Source organism: Carcharodon carcharias, chromosome 36, assembly GCF_017639515.1.
Source record: "Carcharodon carcharias isolate sCarCar2 chromosome 36, sCarCar2.pri, whole genome shotgun sequence".
NCBI classification, from domain to species: Eukaryota; Metazoa; Chordata; class Chondrichthyes; order Lamniformes; family Lamnidae; genus Carcharodon; species Carcharodon carcharias.
Window position 1 is genome coordinate 4,785,359 of NC_054502.1, and position 17,884 is coordinate 4,803,242.

Below are 17,884 nucleotides of genomic sequence, written 5' to 3' on the forward strand. Positions count from 1 at the left end.
CTGGGGAGAACTCTCACCCCACGCTCTTCATCTTCCTGTTGTGCCCATGAGATCTTTTACATATACCTGTGATCGCAGAGGGCACCTCAGTTTAATTTCTCATCTCAAAGTTGGGTGCCTCCAACACTGCGGTGCTCCCACATTCCGGCGCTCCCTCAGTACTGACCCTCCGACAGTGCGGCGCTCCCTCAGTACCGACCCTCCGACAGTGCGGCACTCCCTTAGTACTGACCCTCCGACGGTGCGGTGCTCCCTCGGCACTGACCCTCCGACAGTGCGACGCTCACTCAGTACTGACCCTCCGACAGTGTGGCGCTCCCTCAGTGCTGACCCTCCGACAGTGCGGCACTCCCTCAGCACTGACCCTCCGACAGTGCGGCGCTCCCTCAGCACTGACCCTCCGACAGTGCGGCGCTCCCTCAGCACTGACCCTCCGACAGTGCGGCGCTCCCTCAGTACTGACCCTCCGACAGTGCGGCGCTCCCTCAGTACTGACCCTCCGACAGTGTGGCGCTCCCTCAGCACTGACCCCCTGACAGCGCTTAAATCTCTGGAGTGGGGGCTTGAAACCCATGACCTTCCGACTCTGAGGTGAGAGTGTTACCCACTGAGCCATGGCTGATAGTTTTACTGGCAGGAAAGTTGGAAGACGGGTGAGAACCTGGGTGGGGGCAGCATTGCTTCGAGTAACCCGTCTCCTCTTCACAGCCGTCATCCATCTGTATCCCTCCCCATGGGGAGTGGTGGATAAGCAGCTTGAAGATGGCTTTGGTGGAGGAGTTGCTTTTGAAGCAGGTAGAGCCCTGGTCATTGGGATGTTTGCGGGACAGGTTCCAAAGTCGGTACTCTGGGCGGGTGGAGTGGCTGAAGGAGGTGACTCTATCCTCAGGGAGATTTTCTCTTGACTCTGTTTGTCGCCTGCCTGATTCGCAGCTCATGCTGCTCTAAAGGCACAGACCAGGAGGCTGAGGAGAGCAGCCTGACTGCCTCTCCCTCCATGTGGGGAGTGACTTGTGTTGCTGCTCTCTGGGGAAGAGAACCTGAGTTTCTGCTCGATGGTCACACGGTGACGATTGACGTCTATGGACACACTCCTCGCCGGTAACCATTATTGAAGTAAGATCTTTGACAGGGCTGCCTGCAGTGGCTCAGCTTTTGAAAGCATTGCCTTCCACTGGGCTGGAGTGACATTCCCAGATTCAGCAAGCGCTTAGGAAGGTGAATCGAATGTTGTTTATTGCAAGAGGGATGAAATATAAAAGGAGGGATGTTTCTCCGCAGTTAGTTTTGGTCTCCTTACTTACCGAAGGATATAATTGCATTAGAAGCAGTTCACAGAAGGTTCACTTGACTAATCCCTGTGATGAAGGGTGTTATCTTATGGGGAAAGGTTCGACCTGTGACCGCTGGAGTTTGGAAGAATGAGAGGTGATCTTATTGAAACATATAAGACCCTGAGGGGACTGGACAGGGTGGATGCTGAGAGGGTGTTTCCCCTTGTGGGAGCGACCAGAATGAGGAGAGACAGTTTAAAAATGAGGGCTCTCCCCTTTAAGATGGTGATGAGGGGATATTTTTTTCCCTGTGAGGGCCCTTAGCCTGTGGAACTCTCTTCCCCAGAGAGCAGTGGTGGCTGGGTCATTAAACCTTTTTAAAGCTGAGTTCGGCAAATTTCCGACCGGCGAGGGAGTCGGAGGTTATGGGCGGGCTCGGCAGGAGAGTGAAGTTGAGGCCTCAATCCGATCAGCCCCGATCTTATCAAACAGTGGAGCAGGCTCGAGGGGCTGAATGGCCACCTTCTACTAACCTGTATGTTCATATACTTGTATTCCGTAGCTGGCCTGCGTCAAGTTCACTCATCTCTCTCGGCTCAACAGGACAGCAGCGCAAGCCTCTCCAGAGGGCCTGGTTAACTCTGACCCCGCTGGGAAGTGTTTGGATTGTGGGTCACGATGGGGGTCAGGTCGGCTGTGATATGCCTCCAGGGCAAACAGCCTCCCTCTGTCACTCACCAGCCCCCGGGAGGGTGCCTGCAATTAAATCTCAGCGCGTTTGGAAATGGAGGAGAAGGTTGGGAGATCTTGGAATTTTCCGGTAGGTTACCGTTTGACGTATTGATGACCGTTAACTGGCCCTGTTCTGTTCTTTCCAGGGAACCCATCCTCCACCAGGCAGGCGCTGGAAACACCTCCCGCGGTTACCAGTACCTCAGGGGCCCGGGCTTCCCCAGGCCCCAGTGGACAGCCCGGCCATGCTGTAAGGCCAGAAGTGCCCTCCAGATCAGACAGGGGTCACCTGTCGCTGTCCGGGATGCCTGTCGTGCACAAAGAAACCCCCAGTGACGACGAGAAGGATGAAGGAGATAGGAACCTGGTCATCACTATCGGTACGTCGGGTGGGAGAAGGGACAGGGTTTGGCACCATCGTAAGCACCAGCTTTGCTTCACCGAGCACCCCTAACGCACCGAGGCAACCCAAGGCGCTTGGCCGGAGTGTTATCCAATAAAAGTTGACCCACATCAGGGGTGGGTAGCCAAAAACTTGTTTTGAGGAGCGTCTTGAAGGAGATTTGGGGAGGGGATTCCAGAGTCCAGAGTGCTGAAAGCTCAGCTGCCAATCTTCCACAGTTTGACAAACAGTCTGCCCCTCCCCCTTGTTGGAAAAAAAACCCCTGGAGTTTCTCTATGGTGTGCTCTCGAGTCATGGTGACTATCCCCCCGCCAACTCCTGCATATCAGCAGTGGAGTACAACAGGGAACTGAAACACTGTGAAGAGAAAGCTCACGATAATAACTTCACTTGGGGGACCCCTAGTCCCAGGGTTGATGCAAAACACTATTTTGGCAAGAGGTCGTGTTCCAAGAAGAATCCCTTATTTTGATTTTATGACCAGTTGCTCTGATGGATGATGGGTGACGTGGACTCGAGGTGTTGGGGCGAAGGCAATTCCAATGTGAACCCACTCCTGAAAACCCACTCCTTGCTCTCCCCAAATACTGACCCACTCGCGGGGACCCCCAGTAAATACTGACCCACTCCCCGGGGACCCCCTGCAAATACTGACCCACTCCCCGGGGACCCCCTGTAAATACTGACCCACTCCCCGGGGACCCCCTGTAAATACTGACCCATTCCCCGGGGACCCCCTGTAAATACTGACCCACTCCCCGGGGACCCCCTGTAAATACTGACCCACTCTCCGGGGACCCCCTGTAAATACTGACCCATTCCCCGGGGACCCCCTGTAAATACTGACCCACTCCCCGGGGACCCCCTGTAAATACTGACCCACTCCCCGGGGACCCCCTGTAAATACTGACCCACTCCCCGGGGACCCCCTGTAAATACTGACCCACTCCCCGGGGACCCCCTGTAAATACTGACCCACTCCCCTGGGACCCCCCGTAAATACTGACTCACTCCCTGGGACCCCCTGTAAATACTGACCCACTCCTGAGAACCCCCTGTAAATACTGACTCACTCCCTGGGATCCCCTGTAAATACTGACACACTCCCCAGAGGCCCCCTTTAAATACTGACCCACTCCCCGGGAACCGCCAGTAAATACTGACCCACTCCCCAGGGACCACCTGTAAATACTGACCCACTCCCCGGGGACCCCCTGTAAATACTGACCCACTCCCGGGGACCCCCTGTAAATACTGACCCACTCCCGGGGACCCCCTGTAAATACTGACCCACTCCCGGGGACCCCCTGTAAATACTGACCCACTCCCGGGGACCCCCCGTAAATACTGACCCACTCCCCGGGGACCCCCTGTAAATACTGACTCACTCCCAAGGACCCCCTGTAAATACTGACACACTCCCCGGGGACACCCTGTAAATACTGACACACTCTCTGGAACCCCCTGTAAATACTGACACACTCCCCGAGGACCCCCTGTAAATACTGACCCACTCCCGGGAACCCCCTGTAAATACTGACCCACTCCCGGGGACCCCCTGTAAATACTGACCCACTCCCTGGGACCCCCCGTAAATACTGACTCACTCCCTGGGACCCCCTGTAAATACTGACCCACTCCTGAGAACCCCCTGTAAATACTGACTCACTCCCTGGGATCCCCTGTAAATACTGACACACTCCCCGGAGACCCCCCTGTAAGTACTGACCCACTCCCCGGGAACCGCCAGTAAATACTGACCCACTCCCCGGGGACCCCCTGTAAATACTGACCCACTCCCGGGGACCCCCTGTAAATACTGACCCACTCCCGGGGACCCCCTGTAAATACTGACCCACTCCCGGGGACCCCCTGTAAATACTGACCCACTCCCGGGGACCCCCCGTAAATACTGACCCACTCCCCGGGGACCCCCTGTAAATACTGACTCACTCCCAAGGACCCCCTGTAAATACTGACACACTCCCCGGGGACACCCTGTAAATACTGACACACTCTCTGGAACCCCCTGTAAATACTGACACACTCCCCGAGGACCCCCTGTAAATACTGACCCACTCCCGGGAACCCCCTGTAAATACTGACCCACTCCCGGGGACCCCCTGTAAATACTGACCCACTCCCTGGGACCCCCCGTAAATACTGACTCACTCCCTGGGACCCCCTGTAAATACTGACCCACTCCTGAGAACCCCCTGTAAATACTGACTCACTCCCTGGGATCCCCTGTAAATACTGACACACTCCCCGGAGACCCCCCTGTAAGTACTGACCCACTCCCCGGGAACCGCCAGTAAATACTGACCCACTCCCCAGGGACCACCTGTAAATACTGACCCACTCCCCAGGGACCCCCTGTAAATACTGACCCACTCCCGGGGACCCCCTGTAAATACTGACCCACTCCCGGGGACCCCCTGTAAATACTGACCCACTCCCGGGGACCCCCTGTAAATACTGACTCACTCCCAAGGACCCCCCGTAAATACTGACACACTCCCCGGGGACCCCCCTGTAAATACTGACACACTCCCCGGGGACACCCTGTAAATACTGACACACTCTCTGGAACCCCCTGTAAATACTGACACACTCCCCGGGGACCCCCAGTAAATACTGACCCACTCTCGGAACACCCATGTAAATACTGATCCACTCCTGGGGATGCCCAGTAAATACTGACCCACTTCCCGGGGACCCCCTGTAAATATTGACCCACTCCCGGGTACCCCCCGTAAATACTGACTCACTCCTGGGACACCCCTGTAAATATTGACACACTCCCCGGGGTTCCCCTGTAAATACTGACCCACAGCCCGGGGTTCCCCTGTAAATACTGACCCACAGTCCGGGGTTCCCCTGTAAATACTGACACACTCCCCGGGGACACCCTGTAAATACTGACCCACTCCCCGGGGTTCCCCTGTAAATACTGACCCACTCCCCGGGGTTCCCCTGTAAATACTGACCCACTCCCCGGGGTTCCCCTGTAAATACTGACCCACAGTCCGGGGTTCCCCTGTAAATACTGACACACTCCCCAGGGACACCCTGTAAATACTGACCCACTCCCCGGGGTTCCCCTGTAAATACTGACCCACTCCCCGGGGTTCCCCTGTAAATACTGACACACTCCCCGGGGACCCCCTGTAAATACTGACCCACTCCCCGGGGTTCCCCTGTAAATACTGACCCACTCCCCGGGAACCGCCAGTAAATACTGACACACTCTCCGAGGACCCCCTGTAAATACTGGCCCACTCCCGGGGACCCCCTGTAAATACTGACCCACTCCCGGGGACCCCCTGTAAATACTGACCCACTCCCGGGGACCCCCCGTAAATACTGACTCACTCCCTGGGACCCCCTGTAAATACTGACCCACTCCCGAGAACCCCCTGTAAATACTGACTCACTCCCTGGGATCCCCTGTAAATACTGACACACTCCCCGGAGACACCCTGTAAATACTGACACACTCTCTGGAACCCCCTGTAAGTACTGACACACTCCCCGGGGACCCCCAGTAAATACTGACCCACTCTCGGGACACCCATGTAAATACTGATCCACTCCTGGGGACGCCCAGTAAATACTGACCCACTTCCCGGGGACCCCTTGTAAATATTGACCCACTCCCGGGGACCCCCCGTAAATACTGACTCACTCCTGGGACACCCCTGTAAATACTGACACACTCCCCGGGGTTCCCCTGTAAATACTGACCCACAGCCCGGGGTTCCCCTGTAAATACTGACCCACAGTCCGGGGTTCCCCTGTAAATACTGACACACTCCCCGGGGACACCCTGTAAATACTGACCCACTCCCCGGGGTTCCCCTGTAAATACTGACCCACTCCCCGGGGTTCCCCTGTAAATACTGACCCACAGTCCGGGGTTCCCCTGTAAAAACTGACACACACCCCGGGGACACCCTGTAAATACTGACCCACTCCCCGGGGTTCCCCTGTAAATACTGACCCACTCCCCGGGGTTCCCCTGTAAATACTGACCCACTCCCCGGGGACCCCCTGTAAATACTGACCCACTCCCCGGGGACCCCCTGTAAATACTGACCCACTCCCCGGGAACCGCCAGTAAATACTGACACACTCCCCGAGGACCCCCTGTAAATACTGACCCACTCCCGGGGACCCCCTGTAAATACTGACCCACTCCCGGGGACCCCCTGTAAATACTGACCCACTCCCTGGGACCCCCCGTAAATACTGACTCACTCCCTGGGACCCCCTGTAAATACTGACCCACTCCCGAGAACCCCCTGTAAATACTGACTCACTCCCTGGGATCCCCTGTAAATACTGACACATTCCCCGGAGAACCCCCTGTAAATACTGACCCACTCCCCGGGAACCGCCAGTAAATACTGACCCACTCCCCAGGGACCACCTGTAAATACTGACCCACTCCCCGGGGACCCCCTGTAAATACTGACCCACTCCCGGGGACCCCCTGTAAATACTGACCCACTCCCGGGGACCCCCTGTAAATACTGACCCACTCCCGGGGACCCCCTGTAAATACTGACCCACTCCCGGGGACCCCCCGTAAATACTGACCCACTCCCCGGGGACCCCCTGTAAATACTGACTCACTCCCAAGGACCCCCTGTAAATACTGACACACTCCCCGGGGACCCCCCTGTAAATACTGACACACTCCCCGGGGACACCCTGTAAATACTGACACACTCTCTGGAACCCCCTGTAAATACTGACACACTCCCCGAGGACCCCCTGTAAATACTGACCCACTCCCGGGAACCCCCTGTAAATACTGACCCACTCCCGGGGACCCCCTGTAAATACTGACCCACTCCCTGGGACCCCCCGTAAATACTGACTCACTCCCTGGGACCCCCTGTAAATACTGACCCACTCCTGAGAACCCCCTGTAAATACTGACTCACTCCCTGGGATCCCCTGTAAATACTGACACACTCCCCGGAGACCCCCCTGTAAATAATGACCCACAGTCCGGGGTTCCCCTGTAAATACTGACACACTCCCCGGGGACACCCTGTAAATACTGACCCACTCCCCGGGGTTCCCCTGTAAATACTGACCCACTCCCCGGGGTTCCCCTGTAAATACTGACCCACAGTCCGGGGTTCCCCTGTAAATACTGACACACTCCCCAGGGACACCCTGTAAATACTGACCCACTCCCCGGGGTTCCCCTGTAAATACTGACCCACTCCCCGGGGTTCCCCTGTAAATACTGACACACTCCCCGGGGACCCCCTGTAAATACTGACCCACTCCCCGGGGTTCCCCTGTAAATACTGACCCACTCCCCGGGAACCGCCAGTAAATACTGACACACTCCCCGAGGACCCCCTGTAAATACTGGCCCACTCCCGGGGACCCCCTGTAAATACTGACCCACTCCCCGGGGTTCCCCTGTAAATACTGACCCACAGTCCGGGGTTCCCCTGTAAATACTGACACACTCCCCAGGGACACCCTGTAAATACTGACCCACTCCCCGGGGTTCCCCTGTAAATACTGACCCACTCCCCGGGGTTCCCCTGTAAATACTGACACACTCCCCGGGGACCCCCTGTAAATACTGACCCACTCCCCGGGGTTCCCCTGTAAATACTGACCCACTCCCCGGGAACCGCCAGTAAATACTGACACACTCCCCGAGGACCCCCTGTAAATACTGGCCCACTCCCGGGGACCCCCTGTAAATACTGACCCACTCCCGGGGACCCCCTGTAAATACTGACCCACTCCCGGGGACCCCCCGTAAATACTGACTCACTCCCTGGGACCCCCTGTAAATACTGACCCACTCCCGAGAACCCCCTGTAAATACTGACTCACTCCCTGGGATCCCCTGTAAATACTGACACACTCCCCGGAGACACCCTGTAAATACTGACACACTCTCTGGAACCCCCTGTAAATACTGACACACTCCCCGGGGGCCCCCAGTAAATACTGACCCACTCTCGGGACACCCATGTAAATACTGATCCACTCCTGGGGACGCCCAGTAAATACTGACCCACTTCCCGGGGACCCCTTGTAAATATTGACCCACTCCCGGGGACCCCCCGTAAATACTGACTCACTCCTGGGACACCCCTGTAAATACTGACACACTCCCCGGGGTTCCCCTGTAAATACTGACCCACAGCCCGGGGTTCCCCTGTAAATACTGACCCACAGTCCGGGGTTCCCCTGTAAATACTGACACACTCCCCGGGGACACCCTGTAAATACTGACCCACTCCCCGGGGTTCCCCTGTAAATACTGACCCACTCCCCGGGGTTCCCCTGTAAATACTGACCCACAGTCCGGGGTTCCCCTGTAAAAACTGACACACACCCCGGGGACACCCTGTAAATACTGACCCACTCCCCGGGGTTCCCCTGTAAATACTGACCCACTCCCCGGGGTTCCCCTGTAAATACTGACACACTCCCAGGGGACCCCCTGTAAATACTGACCCACTCCCCGGGAACCGCCAGTAAATACTGACACACTCCCCGAGGACCCCCTGTAAATACTGACCCACTCCCGGGGACCCCCTGTAAATACTGACCCACTCCCGGGGACCCCCTGTAAATACTGACCCACTCCCTGGGACCCCCCGTAAATACTGACTCACTCCCTGGGACCCCCTGTAAATACTGACCCACTCCCGAGAACCCCCTGTAAATACTGACTCACTCCCTGGGATCCCCTGTAAATACTGACACATTCCCCGGAGAACCCCCTGTAAATACTGACCCACTCCCCGGGAACCGCCAGTAAATACTGACCCACTCCCCAGGGACCTCCTGTAAATACTGACCCACTCCCCGGGGACCCCCTGTAAATACTGACCCACTCCCGGGGACCCCCTGTAAATACTGACCCACTCCCGGGGACCCCCCGTAAATACTGACCCACTCCCCGGGGACCCCCTGTAAATACTGACTCACTCCCAAGGACCCCCTGTAAATACTGACACACTCCCCGGGGACCCCCCTGTAAATACTGACACAGTCCCCGGGGACACCCTGTAAATACTGACACACTCTCTGGAACCCCCTGTAAATACTGACACACTCCCCGAGGACCCCCTGTAAATACTGACCCACTCCCGGGAACCCCCTGTAAATACTGACCCACTCCCGGGGACCCCCTGTAAATACTGACCCACTCCCTGGGACCCCCCGTAAATACTGACTCACTCCCTGGGACCCCCTGTAAATACTGACCCACTCCTGAGAACCCCCTGTAAATACTGACTCACTCCCTGGGATCCCCTGTAAATACTGACACACTCCCCGGAGACCCCCCTGTAAATACTGACCCACTCCCCGGGAACCGCCAGTAAATACTGACCCACTCCCCAGGGACCACCTGTAAATACTGACCCACTCCCCAGGGACCCCCTGTAAATACTGACCCACTCCCGGGGACCCCCTGTAAATACTGACCCACTCCCGGGGACCCCCCTGTAAATACTGACCCACTCCCGGGGACCCCCTGTAAATACTGACCCACTCCCGGGGACCCCCTGTAAATACTGACCCACTCCCGGGGACCCCCCGTAAATACTGACCCACTCCCCGGGGACCCCCTGTAAATACTGACTCACTCCCAAGGACCCCCCGTAAATACTGACACACTCCCCGGGGACCCCCCTGTAAATACTGACACACTCCCCGGGGACACCCTGTAAATACTGACACACTCTCTGGAACCCCCTGTAAATACTGACACACTCCCCGGGGACCCCCAGTAAATACTGACCCACTCTCGGGACACCCATGTAAATACTGATCCACTCCTGGGGACGCCCAGTAAATACTGACCCACTTCCCGGGGACCCCCTGTAAATATTGACCCACTCCCGGGTACCCCCCGTAAATACTGACTCACTCCTGGGACACCCCTGTAAATATTGACACACTCCCCGGGGTTCCCCTGTAAATACTGACCCACAGCCCGGGGTTCCCCTGTAAATACTGACCCACAGTCCGGGGTTCCCCTGTAAATACTGACACACTCCCCGGGGACACCCTGTAAATACTGACCCACTCCCCGGGGTTCCCCTGTAAATACTGACCCACTCCCCGGGGTTCCCCTGTAAATACTGACCCACAGTCCGGGGTTCCCCTGTAAATACTGACACACTCCCCAGGGACACCCTGTAAATACTGACCCACTCCCCGGGGTTCCCCTGTAAATACTGACCCACTCCCCGGGGTTCCCCTGTAAATACTGACACACTCCCCGGGGACCCCCTGTAAATACTGACCCACTCCCCGGGGACCCCCTGTAAATACTGACCCACTCCCCGGGGTTCCCCTGTAAATACTGACCCACTCCCCGGGGACCCCCTGTAAATACTGACTCACTCCCAAGGACCCCCCGTAAATACTGACACACTCCCCAGGGACCCCCCTGTAAATACTGACACACTCCCCGGGGACACCCTGTAAATACTGACACACTCTCTGGAACCCCCTGTAAATACTGACACACTCCCCGGGGACCCCCAGTAAATACTGACCCACTCTCGGGACACCCATGTAAATACTGATCCACTCCTGGGGACGCCCAGTAAATACTGACCCACTTCCCGGGGACCCCCTGTAAATATTGACCCACTCCCGGGGACCCCCCATAAATACTGACTCACTCCTGGGACACCCCTGTAAATACTGACACACTCCCCGGGGTTCCCCTGTAAATACTGACCCACAGCCCGGGGTTCCCCTGTAAATACTGACCCACAGTCCGGGGTTCCCCTGTAAATACTGACACACTCCCCGGGGACACCCTGTAAGTACTGACCCACTCCCCGGGGTTCCCCTGTAAATACTGACCCACTCCCCGGGGTTCCCCTGTAAATACTGACACACTCCCCGGGGTTCCCCTGTAAATACTGACACACTCCCCGGGGACCCCCTGTAAATACTGACACACTCCCCGGGGACACCCTGTAAATACTGACCCACTCCCCGGGGTTCCCCTGTAAATACTGACCCACAGCCCGGGGTTCCCCTGTAAATACTGACCCACTCCCCGGGGTTCCCCTGTAAATACTGACCCACTCCCCGGGGTTCCCCTGTAAATACTGACCCACTCCCCGGGGTTCCCCTGTAAATACTGACCCACTCCCCGGGGACCCCCTGTAAATACTGACACACTCCAGGGGACCCCCTGTAAATACTGACACACTCCAGGGGACCCCCTGTAAATACTGACACACTCCAGGGGACCCCCTGTAAATACTGACACACTCCAGGGGACCCCCTGTAAATACTGACACACTCCAGGGGACCCCCTGTAAATACTGACACACTCCAGGGACCCCCTGTAAATACTGACACACTCCAGGGGACACCCTGTAAATACTGACACACTCCAGGGGACCCCCTGTAAATACTGACACACTCCCCGGGGACCCCCTGTAAATACTGACACACTACCCAGGGACCCCCTGTAAATACTGACCCACTCCCCGGGGACCCCCTGTAAATACTGACCTACTTCCCGGGGACCCCCTGTAAATACTGACCCACTCCCCGGGAACCGCCAGTAAATACTGACACACTCCCCGAGGACCCCCTGTAAATGCTGACCCACTCCCGGGGACCCGCTGTAAATACTGACCCACTCCCGGGGACCCCCTGTAAATACTGACCCACTCCCTGGGACCCCCCGTAAATACTGACTCACTCCCTGGGACCCCCTGTAAATACTGACCCACTCCTGAGAACCCCCTGTAAATACTGACTCACTCCCTGGGATCCCCTGTAAATACTGACACACTCCCCGGAGACCCCCCTGTAAATACTGACCCACTCCCCGGGAACCGCCAGTAAATACTGACCCACTCCCCAGGGACCACCTGTAAATACTGACCCACTTCCGGGGACCCCCTGTATATACTGACCCACTCCCGGGGACCCCCTGTAAATACTGACCCACTCCCGGGGACCCCCCTGTAAATACTGACCCACTCCCCGGGGACCCCCTGTAAATACTGACTCACTCCCAAGGACCCCCCGTAAATACTGACACACTCCCCGGGGACCCCCCTGTAAATACTGACACACTCCCCGGGGACACCCTTTAAATACTGACACACTCTCTGGAACCCCCTGTAAATACTGACACACTCCCCGGGGACCCCCAGTAAATACTGACCCACTCTCGGGACACCCATGTAAATACTGATCCACTCCTGGGGACGCCCAGTAAATACTGACCCACTTCCCGGGGACCCCCTGTAAATATTGACCCACTCCCGGGGACCCCCCGTAAATACTGACTCACTCCTGGGACACCCCTGTAAATACTGACACAGTCCCCGGGGTTCCCCTGTAAATACTGACCCACAGCCCGGGGTTCCCCTGTAAATACTGACCCACAGTCTGGGGTTCCCCTGTAAATACTGACACACTCCCCGGGGACACCCTGTAAATACTGACCCACTCCCCGGGGTTCCCCAGTAAATACTGACCCACTCCCCGGGGTTCCCCTGTAAATACTGACACACTCCCCGGGGACCCCCTGTAAATACTGACCCACTCCCCGGGGACCCCCTGTAAATACTGACCCGCTCCCCGGGGACCCCCTGTAAATACTGACCCACTCCCCGGGAACCGCCAGTAAATACTGACACACTCCCCGAGGACCCCCTGTAAATACTGACCCACTCCCGGGGACCCCCTGTAAATACTGACCCACTCCCGGGGACCCCCTGTAAATACTGACCCACTCCCGGGGACCCCCTGTAAATACTGACCCACTCCCTGGGACCCCCCGTAAATACTGACTCACTCCCTGGGACCCCCTGTAAATACTGACCCACTCCCGAGAACCCCCTGTAAATACTGACTCACTCCCTGGGATCCCCTGTAAATACTGACACACTCCCCGGAGAACCCCCTGTAAATACTGACCCACTCCCCGGGAACCGCCAGTAAATACTGACCCACTCCCCAGGGACCACCTGTAAATACTGACCCACTCCCCGGGGACCCCCTGTAAATACTGACCCACTCCCGGGGACCCCCTGTAAATACTGACCCACTCCCGGGGACCCCCTGTAAATACTGACCCACTCCCGGGGACCCCCTGTAAATACTGACACACTCCCTGGGGCCACCCTGTAAATACTGACCCACTCCCCGGGGTTCCCCTGTAAATACTGACCCACAGCCCAGGGTTCCCCTGTAAATACTGACCCACTCCCCGGGGTTCCCCTGTAAATACTGACACACTCCCCGGGGACACCCTGTAAATACTGACACACTCTCTGGAACCCCCTGTAAATACTGACACACTCCCCGGGGACCCCCAGTAAATACTGACCCACTCTCGGGACACCCATGTAAACACTGATCCACTCCTGGGGACGCCCAGTAAATACAGACCCACTTCCCGGGGACCCCCTGTAAATATTGACCCACTCCCGGGGACCCCCCGTAAATACTGACTCACTCCTGGGACACCCCTGTAAATACTGACACACTCCCCGGGGTTCCCCTGTAAATACTGACCCACAGCCCGGGGTTCCCCTGTAAATACTGACCCACAGTCCGGGGTTCCCCTGTAAATACTGACACACTCCCCGGGGACACCCTGTAAATACTGACCCACTCCCCGGGGTTCCCCTGTAAATACTGACCCACTCCCCGGGGTTCCCCTGTAAATACTGACACACTCCCCGGGGTTCCCCTGTAAATACTGACACACTCCCCGGGTCCCCCTGTAAATACTGACACACTCCCTGGGGACACCCTGTAAATACTGACCCACTCCCCGGGGTTCCCCTGTAAATACTGACCCACAGCCCAGGGTTCCCCTGTAAATACTGACCCACTCCCCGGGGTTCCCCTGTAAATACTGACCCACTCCCCGGGGTTCCCCTGTAAATACTGACCCACTCCCCGGGGTTCCCCTGTAAATACTGACCCACTCCCCGGGGTTCCCCTGTAAATACTGACCCACTCCCCGGGGTTCCCCTGTAAATACTGACCCACTCCCCGGGACCCCCTGTAAATACTGACACACTCCAGGGGACCCCCTGTAAATACTGACACACTCCAGGGGACCCCCTGTAAATACTGACACACTCCAGGGGACCCCCTGTAAATACTGACACACTCCAGGGGACCCCCTGTAAATACTGACAGACTCCAGGGGACCCCCTGTAAATACTGATACACTCCAGGGACCCCCTGTAAATACTGACACAATCCAGGGGACACCCTGTAAATACTGACACACTCCAGGGGACCCCCTGTAAATACTGACACACTCCCCGGGGACCCCCTGTAAATACTGACACACTACCCAGGGACCCCCTGTTAATGCTGACTCACTCCTGGGGACCCCCGTGTTAATGCTGACGCACTCCCGGGGTCCCCCGTGTTAATGCTGACTCACACCCGGGGACCCCCTGTAAATACTAACACACTCCCCAGGGACACCCCTGTAAATACTGACACACTCCCCAGGGACCCCCCTGTAAATACTGACACACTCCAGGGGACCCCCTGTAAATACTGCCACACTCCAGGGGACCCCCTGTAAATACTGACACACTCCCCAGGGACCCCCTGTAAATACTGACACACTCCAGGGGACCTCCTGTAAATACTGAAGCACTCCCCGGGGACCCCCTGTAAATACTGACATACAGCCCGGGGACCTCCTGTAAGTACTGACACACTCCCCGCGGACACCCTGTAAATACTGACACACTCCCCGGGGACCCCCTGTAAATACTGACACCCTCCTCGGGGACCCCCGTGTTAATGCTGACACACTCCCCAGGGACCACCCTGTAAATACTGACACACTCCCGGGGAACCCGTGTTAATGCTGACTCACTCCCGGGGACCCCCGTGTTAATGCTGACTCACTCCCGGGGACCCCCCTGTTAACGCTGACTCACTCCCGGGGACCCCCCGTGTTAATGCTGACTCACTCCCGGGGACCCCCGTGTTAATGCTGACTCACTCCCAGGGACCCCCCCGTTAATGCTGACTCTCTCCCGGGGACCCCCCGTGTTAATGCTGACACTCCCAGGGACCCCCCCTGTTAATGCTCACTCACTCCTGGGGACCCCCGTGTTAATGCTGACTCACTCCCGGGGACCCCCTTGTTAATGCTGACTCACTCCTGGGGACCCCCCGTGTTAATGCTGACTCACTCCAGGGACCCCCGTGTTAATGCTGACTCACTCCCAGGGACCCCCCGTGTTAATGCTGACTCACTCCCGGCGACCCCCCCGTGTTGAAGCTGACTCACTCCCGGGGACACCCCGTGTTAATGTTGACTCACGCCCGGGGACCCCGTGTTAATGTTGACTCACTCCCGGGCCCCGCTGTGTTAATATTGACTCACTCCCGGGCCCCGCTGTGTTAATATTGAATCACTCCCGGGGTCCCCCCGTGTTAATGCTGACCCACTCATGGGGCCCCCCCGCAATGTTAATGCTGACTCACTCCCGGGGATTTACTATAAATGATGAAAAACCTCGGACTCCTCCATAAAAATAGGGACTCCTGAATCCCCCTGTAAATAGTCGGCCATTTCGGACTGAGACGAGAAGAGTTTCCTTCACTCAGAGATGTGTTATGACTGATGCAGCTGGTAAAGTGGAGTTATTTAAACATCCCAGAGGGAAACTTTAAACAACTGTCATAACCTATAATTTTAAATGTTATGTTTGAGATGCAGATCTAGACTCAGGAGTTAGACCACCAGTTCTCAAGGTTTTACTTTAAGCTAAAGGAAACATTTTATTAATTTACACAGGTTAAAATATATATACACATGGCTACAAATTACTGCTATCATAAATTTTATTAAATTCCCAAACTAATCTCCATTAAGGCAACAGCAACCCACAGACTTCACCAAACACCAGGCAAAGCATTTTCACCGTACAAATTCAAAATGAGACTCTTTTCACTTGGTTCCTGTGGAGAGAGGTGGAGGTTGACAGCTGCCTTCTGATCTCATGTTGCCTCTGCTCTACACCGAGCACTGCCCATTGAGTGTTCATTCTCATTGTATCAACAACCTCTGGACTAAACCTCTCTAACAATAAAGCCCCTTTCATAGTACCAACTTTATTAGTAATATAAGCATATTGCTTGGTAGCTGCTAGAAAGGTGTCAGTTTTCACCCCACTTCTTAAATGCTCTTTTCAAAAAAATGCAAATGCACGCTATCTCTCTTAAATATCAAAACCAGTCCACATCAAAGCACCCAGACGGGCTGGCTTCAATCCAATTAAGACACACCCACAGACTAAAGCTCTATTTTAAAAGAAAGATATTTTCCAAAATATTATAGACATTAATAACTTCATGACAGATGAAGCACTCCCATAATAAGCAAATATAGGAGACGTGTGCTGTTTCTCTGGTCCTAGGAAGTTGAAGGTCTGAACTCTTTTGCACTTCTGCGAAGCAGTGACCTGAGCCTTCCTCCTCCTCTAAGCCTGGTCCTGTCATGACCCCTGCCAATGAGACTCCCAGTGAGCTGTTGGGGGGGTGCTGTTTCCTCTTGGCTGGGGGAGCCTCAGGATAAAGAGTTGGAGCCTCAGGATAAAGAGTTGGCCATTTCCGACTGAGACGAGGAGAGACTTCTTCACTCCAAGGGTTGTGAATCTTTGGAGTTCTTTACCCACCAAGGCTGTGGATGGTCAGTCAGTGAGTATATTCGTGACCGAGACGGGGTAGATTTTTTGGCACAAAGGGAATCAGTGGATTTTGGGAGCAGGTGGGAAGGCGAATTGAGGTAGTAGATCAGCCCCGATCTAACTGACTGGGGGAGGCAATGGCCTAATCCTCCTATTTCCCCAACTCCTGCTCGGGAATATGAAACCCATGGTTCCCGAACGTCTTTATTTATTTTTGCTGCGGTTGCTTTGCAGAGGAGGGGGAGAATGCGACAAAGAAGAGGAGGAAGAAGGTGCTGAAGCGGGAGAGGAAGATGAAAGAGGGGAAGAGCGCAGAGGAAAGCCGGGCGGACTGTGACATCCAGCTGGACGACAGTTTTGAGCGAGCGCTGGAGGATGGGGCAAAGCACCACAACCTGACGGCCATCAACGTGCGCAACATCCTGCACGTGAGTACCAGCCGCCACGATACTCTGCGTGGCCAAGCAGCCTGCCAGCAACAACGATGGCTTGCATTTATGTAGCGCCTTTAACGCAGTAAAGCACCCCAAGGCGCTTCACAGGAGCATTAGGGAAAAAATGTTTGACACCGAACCACACGTGATATTGGGACGGAGTGGCCAAATGCTTGGTCACAGAGGGTCATTTTTAAGCAGCATCTTAAAGGAGGACAGAGCGCTAGAGGGACGGAGTGGTTTAGGAAGGGAATTCCAGAGCTCAGGGCCCAAACAGCTGAAGGCACGGCCGCCAGTGGTGGAGCGATGGAAATCAGGGGA

At 55.9% G+C, this 17,884-nt stretch overlaps 1 protein-coding gene across 1 annotated transcript in view; it reads left to right on the plus strand.

The window, feature by feature from the left end:
* The window catches only part of LOC121272869 (GON-4-like protein), a 155,440-nt gene that overhangs the window by 2,131 nt on the left and 135,425 nt on the right, over window positions 1-17,884 (plus strand). Inside the window, exons 3-4 of the mRNA XM_041179706.1 lie at window positions 2,153-2,386; window positions 17,364-17,557. Of these exons, the coding sequence (XP_041035640.1) occupies window positions 2,153-2,386; window positions 17,364-17,557 (428 nt within the window). The remainder of the gene's footprint in view (window positions 1-2,152; window positions 2,387-17,363; window positions 17,558-17,884) is intronic.